Raw genomic sequence first — 18,675 nt, forward strand, 5'->3', positions numbered from 1 at the left:
AACGTAATACAAATCGACCCATTTAACGTTATTTAGCAAAAAGCTAGGAAACTAAACATTAGGCATGTTTATTGAATTATTGACTTATGATTATGACTTATTTTACTTTAATATATTTACAATTTTACGCCGAGACAAAGTGGCTTGACAGTAAAATATTAATTGCAATCATTTAGCATGAAGAAATATCAGCTTTATGGAATACGTCGTAAGGACCAATTTACAAGTAGCCATACGTCTTGATGTGTTCAGGCTAGAATGTTTTATATTTTATATTATATTGACATTGCCAGTTACGTTTAGGCCTATGAGTAGGTATGTAGGCATACATACAATTTATTGCTTTCAAAATATATTTACACATTGCTTTAACGCGCCATATTTGGCCAAGAACAGCGTTTAAGGTACACATTTTTTTTTGTTACGATTTATACAATTTGTAGTTGTACAAACTACAAACTTTTGATTAAAATACATATTAAGATACCCCTAGGTATGTTTGTTACTAGATGTAGCTATACATGTAGTAACTTAATGCGCGAAATTCTCTGACATTCCGGCATATAATTTTATGGCAAATCTATGCGCGAATCTAACAAAAATTTAATATTGGAATGGCGTACATACATATTTAGTTATAGTCTTATATCGGGTCCATGAACCATACAATTTTTATCAGACCCCACATTCAAATCTCACATTGACCGCAGTCAACGCTTCTCGTAACAAGTTATATTTACATATCTTAAACTTACAAATATGTCGTTTCGTATGAAAAGGAACCTTAAGGTAGTTTCACTTTCGCTATGTTGAGAAGTCTTCTAATAGTTTTAATTTGCATCGCCACTTCTGTAAAGTACCAATCGTCGTAAGGCCCCGTTTTATACGGAACGGCATATTTTATGTACAATGCAGTGCTGTTTTTCCCGTATCTTAAAATATTCGCCAAAAAAAAGGGGACATTATAATGATTCAGCATTCGGATCTTAGAAATGTGAATCAAATAAGTAAAAACGCTGATGTATTATACTTACTAGCAATAAGTTTCGTATACTTCCCTCAAACGACTCAATCTCTTAACCCTTAAAGGGGCCCACTGATTAACAGTCCGCCGGACGGTATCGGCCTGTCAGTTAGAACAAAAATTTGACAGTTCCGAACAACTGACAGGCCAATACCGTCCGGCGGACTGTTAATCAGTGGGCCCCTTAAGAATTTCTCGAATGGATTATATATATCTTCATATTTATAAATGTTGGTTAAGTTAATCTTGCTTGTTGCAATGTTTACTTTATTTCTTCCTAGTTTCCTACCATTTGCCTCACTCTATTATTATCCAAGGCAGTTACAAATTAGAGATCATTAAATAATAACTTAAAAAGATTGGAATTACGAAGTTTATAATTTTTTTAAATAGGTACACGTATGTGTATTTTTTATGGGTTATTTTATTCTGTAAAATTCATTGACTTTTTAATTTTCGAAATATGATAACTAGGCTTACCGCAATAGCCGAAAAGCTTTCGATTTTCGCGCTACCGTGTTTTGTGATGTCGGTTTCATTAGTAGCGCCATAAGTATTGAATAGCATTACGTTTTATTTACATGTGTATATAATAATATAAAACTAACATAAAAGAACAAAACTTACAAACAGTAGTAATATAGATAGGCACCAAAACAATCAATTATTAAAATTTTATTGTTGATACTATATTGGAAAAAGTAGTAAATAGGTACCAAAATGACAATAATTGAAGTGGTGCCAAATATAGGTAGTTTTACCCTATAGAAAAAATCATATTGACAGTTGATTACAATTTTCTAGAATGTAATTTGTAATCTTTAAAAGTGTTTGAAAATTGATAATTATTTGCAGTTAAGCCCATAACTAAACAAAGTATGTAAAGTACATTAACTAATGTAGTTTTAATAGGTAAATATGACTATTTAATTATATTTCACTTTATACTCATCATTATTTGTATAAAAATAATTTGTTGTGTTGATAATAAAAATGTTATCTTATACCAGTAATCATCTGGGAGTATCTTGTTTAATGAAATATGCTGTTTTAATTTCAATACAGATTTAAAAAAAAATCTATTTAGGATACCTGTCTAAGAACAGAACTTAACAGAAGTTTTTGGAAATTCCACGAAAATGTCTTTGAGCTTGAACAGAAAATTAATGTTTACCATTGGCTCCGTTGACTCCGTTGGTAGCTGACTCTACCATGCTCTTCAAATGGAACGGGCTGATGGTGAACACCTCATTCTTCACCAGGTCCTCAATATTCTCACCTCCGTAAGAAAGCAGCGGTGATATCTCCACATCGACATCATCTTTGATAATGCCCCCAGCCTCCCTGATGTACTTTCTATGTAACCTTAAAAGATCCTGCCTAGCCGTCGACGGGCAATCCTTACCAGCTGAATCGGCATTCTTCAGAGCGGAGAACTCAACGTCTCTTGCTACTTCTAAGCAAATGAATTTCTCAGCAAATTCAAACACATCAAAGATGAACTTCTCCATTTTAATACCGTTAGGTTCTGTCGGCTTCTGACGGACACCATTCTCATCTACGTACGGGATCTTCTTTTTGGCAACGTGGAGCTTTAGCTTGCTTTCAAAGTTCGATATTTTCTTTAAGAATTCAGACGAGAAGTAGTGGTTACAGATGTTACCGGCAGAGAATGTGAGTCTTCCATCAGGATTTCTCCTTTCAGCAGCTTCGTCGCTGAGCTCCGAATATTCAACCACTTTGTAATGTCCGTTGACTCTGCACACAACTCCAACAGCCTCACTCGGTGAAGACTTCTGGACAACTTTAGCAGCACAGTCCGCATTTCTGCTCAAGCAGTATCCAATAAACACTGGATCGGCAACTTTAATGAGGATGTTATCGACTGAATGTGCGTGTAAATGTTCGACACCTCGTCGTGAAATGTCATCTAGCATTCCTTGGGTTTTTAAGGCACGGTACAGACCCCCGTTTCCATCAGGGGCTGAGGCTAATTGGTATTTCTCATCCAAGAGTATTTTACCGTTGAAATCAAAGCACGGTAGTCTTCCCTGTTCAAAAAACACAATGTTTTCCTCCTCTAAGCCAAAGAATGAGTGATCCTTAAAGAACTCCGCTGTGGGAGCCATAGTATGTTCCGAAGTCATGATATACCAAGTGATTTTACCTTCTTTTCCAGTCTTTTCCTCGGCCATTTTCTGCAACCGTACTATCCGTTCAGCTTGAATTTGGAACAGGGTTTTTTGTGACGGTAACCCGACGTTGTACATTCCTTTGGGGTGTCCAAAACCAAGTCGCGTAGCCTGCCCGCCAGCCAGCAGCAGAACACCAACTTTTCCCTCGGAAATCTCTCTAAAGCCTATGTTCTCATACTCCTCTATTTTTTCCCTGCTCAAACTCGGCACGGCTTCGTAATGGGACTGAGGAATCGGCTTCAAATCGTCATCCAGTTTCTCGGCGATAACTTTCGACGAATCCATGGCTCTGTGGAAAATCTCATTCATTTCCACAAAGTCGATTTTTCTGAGCTCTCCCGCCAATTGTTCGCGCTCATTTTCACCTATTTCCGGCCAGTATTTAATCAGGTGTTCTTGACCATGACACTTAAGTTGGGAAAACAAGTCTTCGTAAGACATCGTGATACGGAGTTTGGGACTATAGTGAACCGAATAGATTTATTGTATCTTATCGAGTGCGATCGGCGCGATTAGAAAGTGAATACTGACTAGCAGTCCGCAAAGCGTGTGGAAACATTTCTGGGTTCTCCCACCACTGTTGGAAACACGTCGTCGGCGTCCAGCTGACATTTTCGCGATTTTTTTAATATTTACAAATGAAGTACTACTACTACTATTACAATGTTGCATGCTGTCAAATGTTTATTAGCAAACTTAAGTCTTCATTGCCGTTTTGCCGCAGCAAAACAACATCAGATGTAAATAAAAGACGCAATGTATTAAAATAATTTAAAAGATTTCAAACTAGGATTAAATGGAATAACACTCTAGTAAATGAGACACTGACAGTGACATTGACTGTCAAAACGTTAACGTTCTGAAACCTTTGAATATTGGATTAGATTATCATACAACATTAAGTTTATCTTCTATAACTATAGTATATTTTATACATATGATGTACAAATGTTATGTTGAAATACAGATGTTAATTATCCCTAAGTTAATTAAGTAAAGGTTAAGGATTTCTCAACGTTTAAATATTTCGTTTCTGGTTTTGCTGTATAATTTTAAAGAGTTTTTGAACATGAAGAATTCATTTTGTCTATGGAATATTAGATATAGTTGGTCAAACCAATTTGTCAGTAAATAGGAACAAAAAAAACTATTTTTATCCTTTTCTTTTGGGTGCTAGTACTAGTGTAAGACAAAGATAGTATGATTATTTCAGTCTATGTTTGAAATAAGACAATCCTTTGACACACTATACCTCGAGAATACTGTTTTGTAATTAAATTATTGATGTCTTTTCGGGCTTATATAATCATACTTTAATCATATTTATATCAATTGTTATTTATACGGATAAACTTTATTTCACGCGAAATAAAGAAATCTCCTTGAACATACGCCACAATTTGTCTATTGCCCGTAACTGGCAGCCATGCGCTAGGTACGTCAAAAGAAGATGTCAAATGGTTACTCAGGAAACATAATTTATTTATTACTGATTATCGTTGAATTTCTGCTCAAAATAATATTCGGTGTAAGTAACACGTTATTCGTGGTCTTAGAGCTAATACTAAGAAGTTTGTTTAATGTGAACATGACGGAAACGACGAAAAACGGCAAACGTGCCAACGACCCGAGCAATAACCCAACTATTGCAAACCGAGGCCTTATCAGCGCAAACTGGCAGAAATTTCTATCAAGCAACCTAATTTCGGACAAGAAAATTGAAAAACCTTTACAAGAAAACTCAAAGGATCACTTTACAGGAACTTTTAGACGCGCACGTAAGAAGAAAGCAAAAACCCAGGTCCTTGTACGAAACGAGCTAAAAACTCTTGATATCACTAAAGAAACTAAAGTTAAAGCTAGCAACAGTGATAATATAGCTGATGTCGAACATTCAATTCCTAAAAAACAGGATAGTAAAAACAAATTAACAAAATTCATAGCTATAGATTGTGAAATGGTGGGTATAGGATACGATGGAAGCGACCACATGCTAGCCAGAGTGTCTTTAGTGAACAAATTCGGTGACTGTATATATGATAAGTTTGTTAAACCGAGGGAAGAGATCATAGATTACCGAACAAGTGTGTCCGGAGTCAGAAAAGAGGACTTAATTAACGGTGAAGACTTTGCCAAAGTGCAGAAAGATGTGGCAGAGATGATCCGGGGCAAGATTCTAGTTGGGCACTCTTTGAAGCATGATTTGAGTGTATTATTCCTCTCGCACCCTAAAAGGAGTATCAGAGACACGTCTAGATACAAACCGTTTAGAAAGGTGAGTTATACTTATGAGTTTATTTAATATTATGCCTGATTGAAACAAACAAAACAATAAACTACTGTTATACTCTGGATCAGGGATGTTGCGGATGCCGATTTTTTGACATCCGCGGATGCGGATTTTTAAAGGCTCACATCCGCGGATGCGGATGCGGATGTCAAGATTAGGTACTTAGAAAACGTCAAATATTACATTTTTAGTTTTTTTTTTATTTAAAAAAAACGAAACGTTTAGTATTTGAACAAGAATATAGGTGCATAACGCACCAATAAACAGAATAGAATAGAATAGAGTGAATAGAGAGGAGTCTGTGCGGAAAGAGAAGAGTCGCGGAATGTATGGGGCCCAATACATTCCACGACTCTTCTCTTTCCGAACAGACTACTATCAGAGAGAAAAATACATAGATTTCTCACTCCATACATCAGTTTTAGTACCAAAAAGACTATTAGCATCTAGCATCGAGTAGCGGAACTCTCAGTACTGATACTTGATAATAGATGTAGCACCGACCGGAAAGTCTTATGTTGTTGAGATAAGTAAGACTTTCCGGTCGGTGCTACATCTATTGTCAAGTAGCAGTACTGATAGTTCCGCTACTCGATGCTAGATGTAGACACTGAAATTAATAGTCTAACCATAAAGTAAGTATAGTATAGAGTAATCGGCCCATACAAGCCTCGCTTAGTTCCACAAAAATCCAAGAGATGTCACTCAGAGCACCATTGGGCCTAAATATATATTTGTGTTATTTCAAATCTTGCCAATTTTTAAATTAACATGTATAGTTCTAATTTATTTAGCATATTACAACAAAAACCTTTTAAAACATCCATTTACACATAGTAAATCGACGCAGAAAAAAATAAATAAATAATGGCATGAACTATTCTAAGCGCCATCTATCGCATTACTAGACAGTTAGTTTCTTGCCGTTGTAACACACTAAATAGCTCGATTGTTTGAGAAAGACTATCAATAGATGTCACTGTAGTAAATCCTCATACTTTATGATCATATCACAGACAACATATCAACATTATTAAGTAATAAATAATATAATTTTTCTCAAAAATGGACGGCAAAGTCGACGTTGCCGGTTAAAAAATAGGTCGCGAAGTGTGTAGTTTATGGTCATTCTAAAAATTAAAAAGTTAAAAACATTGCTGTCTCGATTTCGGGACTGCAATGTTGCATACAAATTCCATTATTAAACGAGTTCCAAACTTTTTAAAACTTTAAATGGCCATATCAAATGAAGGCATAGGTCCATTAAACAGCCGAACAGATGATCAGCACTTATTATTAATATAATGTTGGTACCGCGACTATTTAGGTGTCTCAAATACGTTGGCGTATTTTCAGCAGAAAAATACACTTCTATTTTTTTTAAAGGCGGCAAGCAAATCTTTTTAATGGTTTTACTTTTCTCTGTGAAAATTAGAACGTTGCTTCTGTAAAATATCTCTTGCACCATTTTTGAGAAAAGCACTATATATGACTCGGCTGGAAGGCTACTTGCTGGCTTCGGATTAAATTAAACGGACTCCCAAGGTCGTCCGTTTAAAACGAATCCTCAGCTTGCAAGTAGCTACTTCCGAACCTCGACAATAATGTACTATTGTTCTTAGAAACGTGATAATAATTAAAATATATTAAACCTACATGGTATCATCAGCCACACTGTTAAGTGTTAACTGTACCGATGTACAGTTAGGAGTGTTGCTGTTTGTATATTAATTTACTTAACCTTACGCATTACAAAATTGTCCTCATATAGCTATACATATATTTTAGGACAGTCTTACACTAATCGACCTACTTGGTAACAAAACATTGTAAATTCTTGAGTAGTTTGAATAGCAGGGCAGGTGACAAAAACTTGCTCAAAAGCATAGAAGGTAGCATCCTATAGAAGTGGTGTACGCGTGCCTCCGTGAGGGACAAAACATGTAAATTCGACCAATCATAGCGTCGCATTGCGCCGCTATGATTGGTCGAATTTATTTGTTATGGTGGGCAACAAATGAATTCGACCAATCACGGTGGTCAATTTACGGTGGGGAATAAAACAAGATGTGAGACTGTGACAAGGACAAACAATAATAGCGCTTTCGCTGCTACTCCTACTGAAAGATACATAAGACTATCCCGTTCTGTCAGTTATCCCCTGCTTCTATTCATGCTCAAAAGAGAAGAGACATCCGACATTTAAAAAAATATCCCTATATGTATGAGAGCAATAATACAATGTGTAAATGTAAATACATACATATCTTATATTTTATGATCATATCAAAGCTGGAAGTCCTAGGTTCGGATCCCCCTAAAAGTGTATTAATATGGTGTCCCATGGTGGTGGCCCATTTGTCCCCGCCGCCATACAAGAGGTGTGGACAGATGGGAATAGATATAGACCATTAATATATACACACACAATTAAAAAACAAATAAATGTCCTATGAGGATTTGAACCCAGGACCTCCTACTTCATAGCACATAGCAGAGCAGGGTCACTGTCACTACTGACTAGCTAGGAGGCCGTAGAAATAATATACAATTTATATATATTTAAATTAAGTACAGTCAGCGTCGTATAGTAGGTCGCATCCAAAGTATTCAAATAGTTCAGTACGCCATACAAATAATATGGTGTACCGAACTATTTGAATACTTTGGATGCTACCTACTATATGACGCTGACTGTACTTATATAACAATTAACAAATCAGACTGGCAGCCACAGTTTAATGGCTAATCTAGGATTAAAACTTTTTAGTGGCTTGCCATTATGTTCAAAACATTTAGCTTCATACCACATCAAATATTTAAGTTTACCGCCATTGCCCGCCAGCATTGAACAAATTGGTTGTTAGTGGGTAGACAAAATAAAGTCACTATCATGTTAAACATTGAATTTATTAATTGTATTTTATTATTTTTAAGAGAATCTTCATAGCATGTGTCTGTCCGTTGAAACAGGAATCAATCTCAACCATCTTCCACTCAAAATATTTTACTTGTGGTACAGTCGCCATCAGATATATCGGAGCGGCCAAGGCGCTCACAAATATCTGAACACGCCTCTATTGTCAGGGCGTTAGAGTGCGTGTTCAGATATTGTGAACACCTTGGCCGTTCCGATATATCTGATGGCGACTGTACAGAGATGCATTGACTATTTCATCTTCACTCTCTTGTTGCATACATTGTAACTTCTAGTGGCTAGAGGCTGGGTCCTGAAATCAGAAACATATTTTTTATATATAAAATGTAATAATATCACAATAAAGTTTAATACACATTGCCTTCACATTGGAGTCTGTTTGCAAACACTAACCATTGTATAGATTTAGACCAAGAAAAGTATGCAGCGATATTGATCGCCTGCGCAGTACATGTGTTATTTTAAATGTCAAACATCTTTGAAATTATGACGTACCTTTCTTCTTTCTTGCTCTAACTCTAAATACTTTGGAATCTTTTGCTTGCTCGGGTATCAATATTAGCATGGGGGGTTAAAATAAAACTTGACAATAGTTATTAGTGGGCAAGGGGGCAAAGCAGTTGTTTAACCGCTCATGCTAATGTTGATTCCAGGGCAAGCAGAAGATTTGAACTATGAGCGTAGCGAGTGGTTCGAGAAGTGGAATCTTGAGCGTTGTGAGAATTCAAGGCACGAGGGTTAAACAAACATTGCCACCTAATGAAACACAGAATTTATCACCATGCCAATGCAGGGAAAATACCAACTATAAAATACCAAAAAAATCAAATCCACATGAACATTATAAAGAATTTATAATTCAAAATCATCATTTAAAAGTAAATTCTACCAGCTAACATAAGGAAACTCAAAATTTAGATCTGATTACTTTGCCCCACATGTGGGATAAATCATAAATGCAATTTTCTCATTAGTATTTGAACAATCAAGGGGGCCTTTACCAGTTGGTGTGGTGATAAATTATTTAATTAACCTTTGTATTCAAAACAAACTTACCTGAAGTGTTAATTTTTTATCAATTTTATCATTTATTGGCAAACAGTAGACACTGTCAGATTAATATGTAGGTTTTACCATTAGTAGTGTTCCGTTACTACATCGGCAATTCACGTCATCATCACAGGTCTTTTCGTCTATTGCAGACGATTTATGCATTGCTGTTTAGACAACGGGTTTGGTGATTGTGGAGGCCGATGCGTGAGCGGCACGACCTCCCACATTTTGGACACATGTCACGCTTAGCACAGTCTTTAAAGCGCCACATCGGTCTTCCAACTTTCCTTTTAGCATACCTACGCAACTACACCAAGCAAGACACGTCTAGGTATTCTATTCACGTACTTGTACTATAGTTCAAATGAAGCTATAATATGAAATTAATAAGTTTGTATAAACAGAAACAAAGCAAAGGCAACCAACAAACGCGGTGCCGCTTTGTGGCGACTTGACTATTTGACAGTTTATTTTTAGTGTTGCCGTTGAAAGTTCTTTCTTGTCCCTAAATAGAGCTTTTATGATTTATTATTATACAATATTATTAGTTCAAATAAAATATGATATTCCAAAAGACTACAAATAATATTATATAGTACTTAAATTCCAAAATAATGATAATTATGCCTCAGTGTCCATTTCTGAGGGCCTACCGCGAACCACGTTCGACGTGTTGCCTCTCTGTCGCACTTGTAAATTCGTACGTAAGTGTGACAGGGAGGCAACACGTCGAACGTGGTTCGCGGTAGGCCCTCAGCTTTTTTAAGGAACAGGCGTATAACATTACCCTGAAGTAGGGGACTAATTTTAAAATAGCAATAATCATTACTTGATGCCGTTTTTGACGTTTCTGTGCACGCTGTTGTCTGTCTATACTTATAGGTCACATAATTAGTGATACAAACACCTGCCTGGTCAATATACGCAAAATTAGATATATTTATTCTAATTATAACAGAAAAAGTTTATTAAAACAAACATTAAATGCTTTTGTATAATAATTTCAGGTTTGATAGGTACGGGTTTTGCCATGGGAGAAGTTGAAAAGGAACGTTATGAAAACATATCTTTGTATGTATAGGTACTAAGATGGTACAAATCATGTACAAATCTGTTGCTTAAAAATAAAAGCACGACGCGACGTTGCCAAACTGCTATGAGTTACTGCGAAGCGAGTCCAGTTTAACTCGACAACGTCGCATCGTATTGTTACAATAGGGTATTTTCGTACTAGTCAAATCAGTTACTTTTTTATAGTTATTGCAATGCAACTTGTATCGTAAATTTTTAGAAGGCACGATAAGAGTGAATTGAGCATGAATTGAGGTATTTTATCTCATTAGGATCGAAAGAGCTCGTGAATTTGAGTACAAATAACACAAAAGTGGCAAAAAAGATCACAATATAAAAAATGGCAAAAAATAGTAGTTTTCGATATAAGTGCGAGAAGTATGTCATTTTGCACGAGTACCGAGCTTTCGATTTTTCCGGAAATATACTGAGGGGCTACCGCCAAAACCGAAATTCGCAAATTGCGGGGATCTTTCTCTTTTACTCCAATGCAGGCGTAATTAGAGTGACAGAGAAAAATGCCCGCAATTTGCAAAATTCGATTTTCGCGGTTATAGCCCTGTCACTTACAACGGATGCCTTTGCTTTGATATCTGGTGGCGTTAAATTAACTCCAAAATCGTCTGAATCACTCATTTTTATTTAATAACTTATGCTTTCTTGGCAATTACTTACAAACATAAATCACTTTAAATGTTGAATAAAAAAGGCGGGAAGGGAATAAAAAAAGTTTTACTTTTAATTGCCATTTTTTTCAATGTGGATTCTGTTGTCACTGTTGTCAGCATTATGCCAATTGAAGAGAAATTGTATTATTAAAATTAATAAAATTAATTTTCAGAACATATAATTATACATGGTCAACCAGATCTTGACAGTAGAAAAAGGCGGCAAATTTGAAAAATGTAGGCGCGAAAGGATATCGTCCCATAGAAAATTTGAATTTCGCGCCTTTATTTTACTGACAAGATTTGGTTGACCAGCTATATGTAAAAAAACATGAATCTTTTGTTATTTCATTATATTGATATATATCTAATTAATTACATTTATATTAAGTGTATAAAGTGTATTGTACGAACGTCAGCTTCATTCTGTCGCGCGCTGTTCAAGTAATACTATTGGGTCTCGAATAATACTCCTTTATGCCCAATCGCGCGTTGTTCAGGTGGGTCATTTATAAGCGGGTCTCGCATAATACTCATTTATTTAAAATGTATCAATCAGATTACTTTTTAGCACTAGTGTAAAAAAATCAAACTTTACGCACGATTTGCAGCTACAAAAACTAAACTTTTTGAGCAATTGGATTAAAAAAATATAAAGAAACGCTCAAGTACCAGTGGCATGGTGGCATATAGACGGACTTACGCCAGTAGTAATGTCTAATCCTTTTGCCATGCACCAATGGTAGCATGCGCAAAATTATTATGACAGGTATTTATTTTCAGCCGGTTTAAATAGTTTCGGCAAGACTTATGTAGCATTCTTATAATATATAAATATTATCATCACCACAGTATCGTTTTCCGAAATTACTTTATGGTTATACCGTTTGGCTACGCTATTTCTCTGTACCCTGCCTCTCCCTTCCCTCCCTGTACTCCTTAAGTGCCCGAACTCTCTTTACTCATACTGAAAGATACATAAGACTATCCTGTTCGGTCATTTCCTTCCACCCCTCATGCTTGATCCAGTTTTAAACTAGATTCATGATTTATTCAATACGCTATAAAGCGACATCTGTTGATTACTTCTAATCGTTGGCAACGACATATGTCTACTAACTTTCAATGAAGACGTATAGATGTCGTTAGGAATTCTATGATTTGGATGTGACACAGCGCCATCTTGTATCCATGATAGGCAACAGTGCTTTTTCAGTGACGCCATCTGGTAATGGTGCGCTTTTAGGCGGTCACATTTGAATGTATGGGATAGCAGCGTCTGTATATATGTAGTCTGTGGTCTAACTGATGTATGGAGTGAGCACTCTTGTCGCCGCCGCTAAGACGTTACTGTACCGACTTGTTCGACATCCGCATCCGCATAAGCTCCGCATCGATTTTATGCGGATGCGGATGCGGATGTTGAAAATAATGCGGAAGTTCCTCGGTTGCGGATGCGGATGTTCGCAACATCCCTGCTCTGGATCAGCTAAAGCAGCGGTCGGCAACCCGTGCGGCCCGTGAACCTGTCACTTGCGGCTCGCGAGCCTGTCTGGCTATTTTGTATGTAATATTGACAAACTACAATGTCTAGTCTAGTCATAAATATTAACATAGTGCGGCCCGCGCCAACTTCGCCCTTGGCTGCTAAAAGGTCGACCGCTGAGCTAACGTAAAGCTGATTCAAGGCCCAGTGTTTTTATTCCACTTCTTAGACATGTTATTATTATTCATTTATTTATCTTTCCTCTTACGTTAGGTTATTTATAATATGAATATAAAAGTAAAATATAAAAACACTTACAAAACAATAAAAAATACATATAAACACATTATAAAAAACCTAACCTAGAATGCCGCCGGCAGCGGGGCAGGGCCCAAGCTACCGGTGGTCAGGGCCGCAGAGAGAGGAACCGGCGGACTATCCGCGCCGTGTCCAAGATCACCGCCTTCTGCATCTGGCCCTTGATCCAACCACCTAGCGAGAGTCTCTCAAGATGTTGGTCGAGACTCTTCGCTATTAGACCGTTCGCTGAAACAACTATCGGGACAATGATCGTCGAATCAACATCCCACATGGCGGTTATCTCGTGAGCCAAGTCTAGGTACTTACTGGACTTGTCCTTCTCGGCTTTCACGAGATTCTCATCATGGGGGATGGTGATGTCAACGAGCACGGCCCGGCGTTGCGCTCGATCTATTATCACAATATCAGGCTTATTGGCTACAATAGTCCTGTCAGTGATAATAGATCGATCCCAATAGAGCGTGGCACGACCATTCTCAAGAACTGGCACAGGTGAATACTTGTAGTACGGTACTTCGCGGTCCACAAGACCGTATAGAAGAGCAAGCTGTTGGTGAATAATCCTGGCTACGAGATTATGTCTGTGCAAGTACTCGCCGTTAGCAAGATGAGAACAACCGGAAATGATATGCCTGAGTGACTCTCCGGGACGGCGGCATGCCCGACAAATGTCGACCGTACCGTCCTTCAGGATATATTTCCGATAGTTGTTCGTCATCATTACTTCGTCCGCAATTGCACAGGCAAAACCCTCGGTTTCTCCGAAGAGGTCCCCGAATCGTAGCCAGTTCACCGACGCGAGCAGGTCCACATCGGGTCCCGTGAGGGCCTTGTAGAACCGCCCGTGTAGCACCTTACTCTCCCATGCCGCCTTGCGATCCGCAGTACTTAGTACCACAGGTTTGCGCCAGTTCTCGTTTGCCAAGGAGAGCGGCGTGAGGTTCCTGTCTACTGCCACCACATCACGATGCATCCCACACTCGTTGTTAAGGAAATAATTCCTGAGATTGTACACCTCGCGGTTGTGGAGATCTTTGGCGTTTAGGAAGCCTCGGCCTCCACATTTCCGTGGGATGTACAATCTCATAACTGACGAGCGTGGGTGTAGCATGCGATGTGCGGTAAGCAGTGATCGGACCCTCCGATCCAGGGCGTCCAGCTCGGTCTGAGTCCACCTTAGTATGCCAAAGGAGTATGTGAGTAGGGGCATTACCCAGGCGTTGAAGGCGCGCACTTTGTTGCCTCCTGACAAAAGACTGTTAAGGACTTTTGTGAGCCGACTGAAAAAGCGCTCCTTCACCGACCGTCTAATACCTTCGTCCTCAATACCCAACGACTGTGACATACCAAGGTATTTATAGGTTTCTGATTCAGAGATAGATCTGAAAGCCATTGTCTCAGAGAGTTGTAAATTTGTTGAATTTACAACCCTCCCCCGCTCTACATGTATAACCGCACATTTATCGACACCAAACTCCATGTTGATGGCACTACTGAAGACTTCGGTAGTTTTCAGTAGGTCCAACAAGTCTTGGTTATTTGGTGCAAATAATTTGAGGTCATCCATGTACAGAAGGTGAGAAATGACTTCACCCTCTCTCCGAAGCCGGCAACCTATTATTATTATTAAAGCCTTTCTTATACGAACTGTTAACATTTCATTTAACCATCATATGTGTATATATATTTCTACATGCATGTTCGTAAGGTCTTTTTGACCTAGGCCTCTTCCGAATCGCCTTTTACTAATATATTTAAGTATTTGTCCAACATTCTCTTCCATTCTTGTCTTGACATGTGAAAACTTATTTTACTTTCTTCATATTAAGTCTCATATTTATGAAGTTTTTACAAAAACAACCATCTCCACTAGGAGAATAGTATGGGAATGCCGCCGGGACAGTAACCTGCAGCTCCAACCTCGGGGAACGGCTGAATGAACGCGACACGCGATCGACAGCCCGCCTGCTTCCGGCCGGGCATCCCTACACTACATCTATCTAACATCTCCACTAGTATGTGTGAGGTGTTCTTTTCATGTGTCATATTACCTATACTGAATTAAGTCTCACCACTTGTCTGTCTAACTACTTTGCATGAAATTTTTTTTTATGATTTCGAGGGTGATCCCATAGACAGTTCAGACCTACATATTTAAATCAATACCAAAATTAGAAAAATTCTATCATCATTTGTCAAGTAACATCACCCAATCATTTTTAGATAACCAAAGGCAGCACGCCATCCCTTAAACGTCTAGCAAAAGACATCCTCGGCATAGAGATTCAGCACGGAGAACATAGCTCCGTGGAAGACGCCCGAGCGGCCATGCAGCTCTACTGCACGGTTGCTAAGGAGTGGGAGAGAATGAACAGCGAGAAGAGAGGTTATAGGAAAGAGGCTTAATGTTAAGGTTGCCTTTTGTTTTAGTATACCCTTTTCCTTAGAGAATTTAACACCCAGAGTTGCCTTTAAGACGAAACAGGAGCTGAGATTTAAATATTTTAGGTAAATATACCCGTCTTGCTAACGGAAGCGGCTTCTAAAACTAGTGCAATAAGGACAAGGCGAAAAATCCTGCGTAAAAATCTCAAAAATCGTGGTTTCGTACTCGACTGTTTCCTCCTCCAAAACTTAACCAATCGTAACCAAATTTGGAAATCTCAATGATTATGAAATTATCTGTGTCGGACCGTTTTGCTTTTTTGGCTAATTGATAGCGCCTTAAAAAACAAAAATATCAAAAAAAGCAAAACGGTCCGACAGATATTGACAATATTAATCTGTGTTGAAAAAATCATTGCTCTAGCTTCAAAACCCAGGGAGGAAACAGTCGAGTACGTTTGTATGGAGAAATGACCACTCCTGTTGCCTCTTAAGAGCTTACCCCCTCTGTCGAAAACCTCGCTCTTTACTTTACGTTCAAATGGCCATACATTCGACGTGCTCCTCCTCTGGTTGTTAAATTTTCTAAGTCTTCATAAGACAGTCTTTGTGCATGGAAACAAAATGGAATGAAATAACTTTATTTAAGTCGTTTTATGGGTAGATTTTTTACTCTTGTTGTCGATTTTCTTTATGTCTGATTTCGATAAAATTTGGTTGATATAGTTCCCTATTCTGTAAATAATATGCGCATTTGACAACAAAATAAAAATCTAACCCTTATTTCTTTTTTTACCAATGGAATCATAATTTGTGCTTTTTAAATATATTGTCATTTCAGGTGAGGAATCGATTTTGAATAATTAAACTTTGAGTTGTTAAAGTAGATTTAATATCAACTTTCAAATTGTGTTTAATTGGTTATAACATTCTTTAAGGCATAAATTGTATTTTTTCAAAAAAACAGCTACTTATTTTTCTGTTAAAAAAACTGCAATGTATTCCTACAGGTTAGGACTGTGGAGATGATTAAACCTTTTTCTAGATACAGCTTTTCTTCTTTTTCTTATTTTTAGAATATGTATTTTTTTATATATTTTGGACAAGTAATCCATCTGCTGATCCAGCAAACACAGTAAACAAGATCTGCAGTTCAATTCATCATTTTACAAGTACAGATGTAGTGCATAATAGGCTATATTCCTACTAGTCAAATCAGCTTCTTTTTTAGAACTGTCAAAACGATTTGCTAATATGGAATTTATATGAAAACGAATGTAGTGACGTCACGGTAAACTCACCTACTTTTTATGTTTAAATCTGATTTATTAAATACAAATTGTGTTTAAAAATAGCTGTTGTCTTTGTTTTTCTAATAATTATCTGGTGCTTTATTTCGTGCACGGTTTGAAATAATTTATTGTAAGTACAAGAAATATCCCTATTATTTTCCGTCGTATTTTCACGGAAACTTACGAATGTGTCTTGCTATTTCAGTCAGTCTCGGTACAAAAACTACTGAAGTTGAGGTGGGTGAGGTAGCATGACAAATACGAATGTTTCCGAGAAAATACGATGGAAAACAATTATGCACTACATCTGTACAATGTGCAAGTGCTGACTGGACTTGTAAAATTGTAGTTGTTACTTTAGAGCTATCTGAGCATTTTCACTTAATTGTGCACCTTAAAGCGCGACTTAAGTCGTTTCAGTGACGACTAACCTAACCTAACCATTACATTCCTGACAAAATGTATGGGATCTGACATTGACCGTCACTTTTGTAACGATTGCTAACCGGCCGTTAACCTTTTCGACGCCGTGTCAAACACAAAAGCTGTCACTCAGACGCCACGTCACCGAAGTGTGAAAACTGAAATTGAACTTTATGCATATGCACCTAGGTCTATGTTGCTCTGTGGTCTATGACCAATTAATCCGTCTTTGGCGTTGGACGTGCGGTGCGTATATATCGGTCATTGGCGTCCAAAAGGTGCACAGTTAAGTGAAAATGCCCATCTACAACAAGACATACAAAGCAAAAAGTGTGTTAAACTGTTTTGAAAATATGTCAAAGGGATCTTTTCTTTTTTGTGAATAATTTGTATTGTTTGTACCAAGCTAAGATTTTCTTACAACAGGGTTAATCAACTTTTCCTTGTCACACGTAGCTATGGTTACGGTCTCCTGAGCCACTCTTAAAATTCTAGGTTTTTCGTATTTAAATGAAACAAACTTGCATTTTATGGTAGTTATAAGACCTTTCCATAATGGGACATCTACTGAGCATGTTAGTAGAACATGGTACAGCAGTTCTTCTAACAATCTATGCTACTATTGTCTCCTCGCTGATGGGACGGAATAACAACAAGAAATAGTTGATTGACTCAACACATTTATTGTACAATATTGGGTTACTTACTGGCGATAAATAAGAGATGGGCCAATATTGATAAAATAACAAATAAACAGAACATCGTAAATTATAGTTTTTAACTTTTTATGTCGAATAAATCAAACTTCTTTATTATGTACATGAGTGTTTATTTTTGTGCAATCTACCTAGAGTAATTCGCCAGTAACTGGCCACCCTATACTAAAAATGAATTCTATTCACCTATAAACAGAACTCATTTTAGTATACCTATACTAAAATTAATTCTGTTTATATGTGAATAGAATTCATTTTTAGTTTAGAGTGGCCAGTTACTGGCGAATTACCCTACCACAGAATAACTAATAGTACTACCGTACAGAAAATTCACTCCTTCACAAAAGTCAGATTTAGGTATAAAATTACACCTATATCGCCGCCTGCAAGCAAAATTGAAACTTATAACCGCGCACGAACCGTGAATCTCCTTTGCGCGCCGCAGTTTTATGAGTTTTATGACCAAGCTGTGAGTGTCGGCACGGGGTTATCACTTGACAAGTTTTTATACCTAGTCTATTTTTTTATTCGGTAGACTGAAATGACATTTCATAGTATGAACATCATGTGTCATTTCATACTATGAAATGTCATTTTAGTCTACCGAATAAAAAAATTGACTTTATACCCACCGATTTATTATTTTTAAGATAAATATGTAGGAATTACAAACGTTGATTATGTAAACATACATTTTTTATCCGGAGATAGTATGTCTGATTCTCACGGAAGTAAGTTTCGAAGCCATTGTGTATTTTCAATTTTGCGCGAGCGCCACGTGACACGACTATCGTGCACGCCGAGCGGCAGCCC

At 37.4% G+C, this 18,675-nt stretch overlaps 2 protein-coding genes across 2 annotated transcripts; one reads left to right on the top strand and one right to left on the bottom strand.

Annotated features, from left to right (window-relative positions):
- Positions 1–2,167: 2,167 nt before the first annotated feature.
- On the bottom strand, positions 2,168–3,903 carry LOC134660305 (UDP-N-acetylhexosamine pyrophosphorylase-like protein 1). Its single transcript, XM_063516051.1, has one exon. The coding sequence runs from the start codon at positions 3,658–3,660 to the stop codon at positions 2,188–2,190; it is 1,473 nt and encodes a 490-aa protein (XP_063372121.1). The 5' UTR covers positions 3,661–3,903; the 3' UTR covers positions 2,168–2,187.
- Positions 3,904–4,631: 728 nt separating this feature from the next.
- Positions 4,632–15,494, top strand: LOC134660321 (uncharacterized). Its single transcript, XM_063516069.1, has 2 exons — positions 4,632–5,494; positions 15,270–15,494. The coding sequence occupies exons 1-2, from the start codon at positions 4,670–4,672 to the stop codon at positions 15,450–15,452; spliced, it is 1,008 nt and encodes a 335-aa protein (XP_063372139.1). The 5' UTR covers positions 4,632–4,669; the 3' UTR covers positions 15,453–15,494.
- Positions 15,495–18,675: the final 3,181 nt, after the last annotated feature.

This window comes from Cydia amplana, chromosome 26 (assembly GCF_948474715.1).
Source record: "Cydia amplana chromosome 26, ilCydAmpl1.1, whole genome shotgun sequence".
Taxonomy (NCBI): domain Eukaryota; kingdom Metazoa; phylum Arthropoda; class Insecta; order Lepidoptera; family Tortricidae; genus Cydia; species Cydia amplana.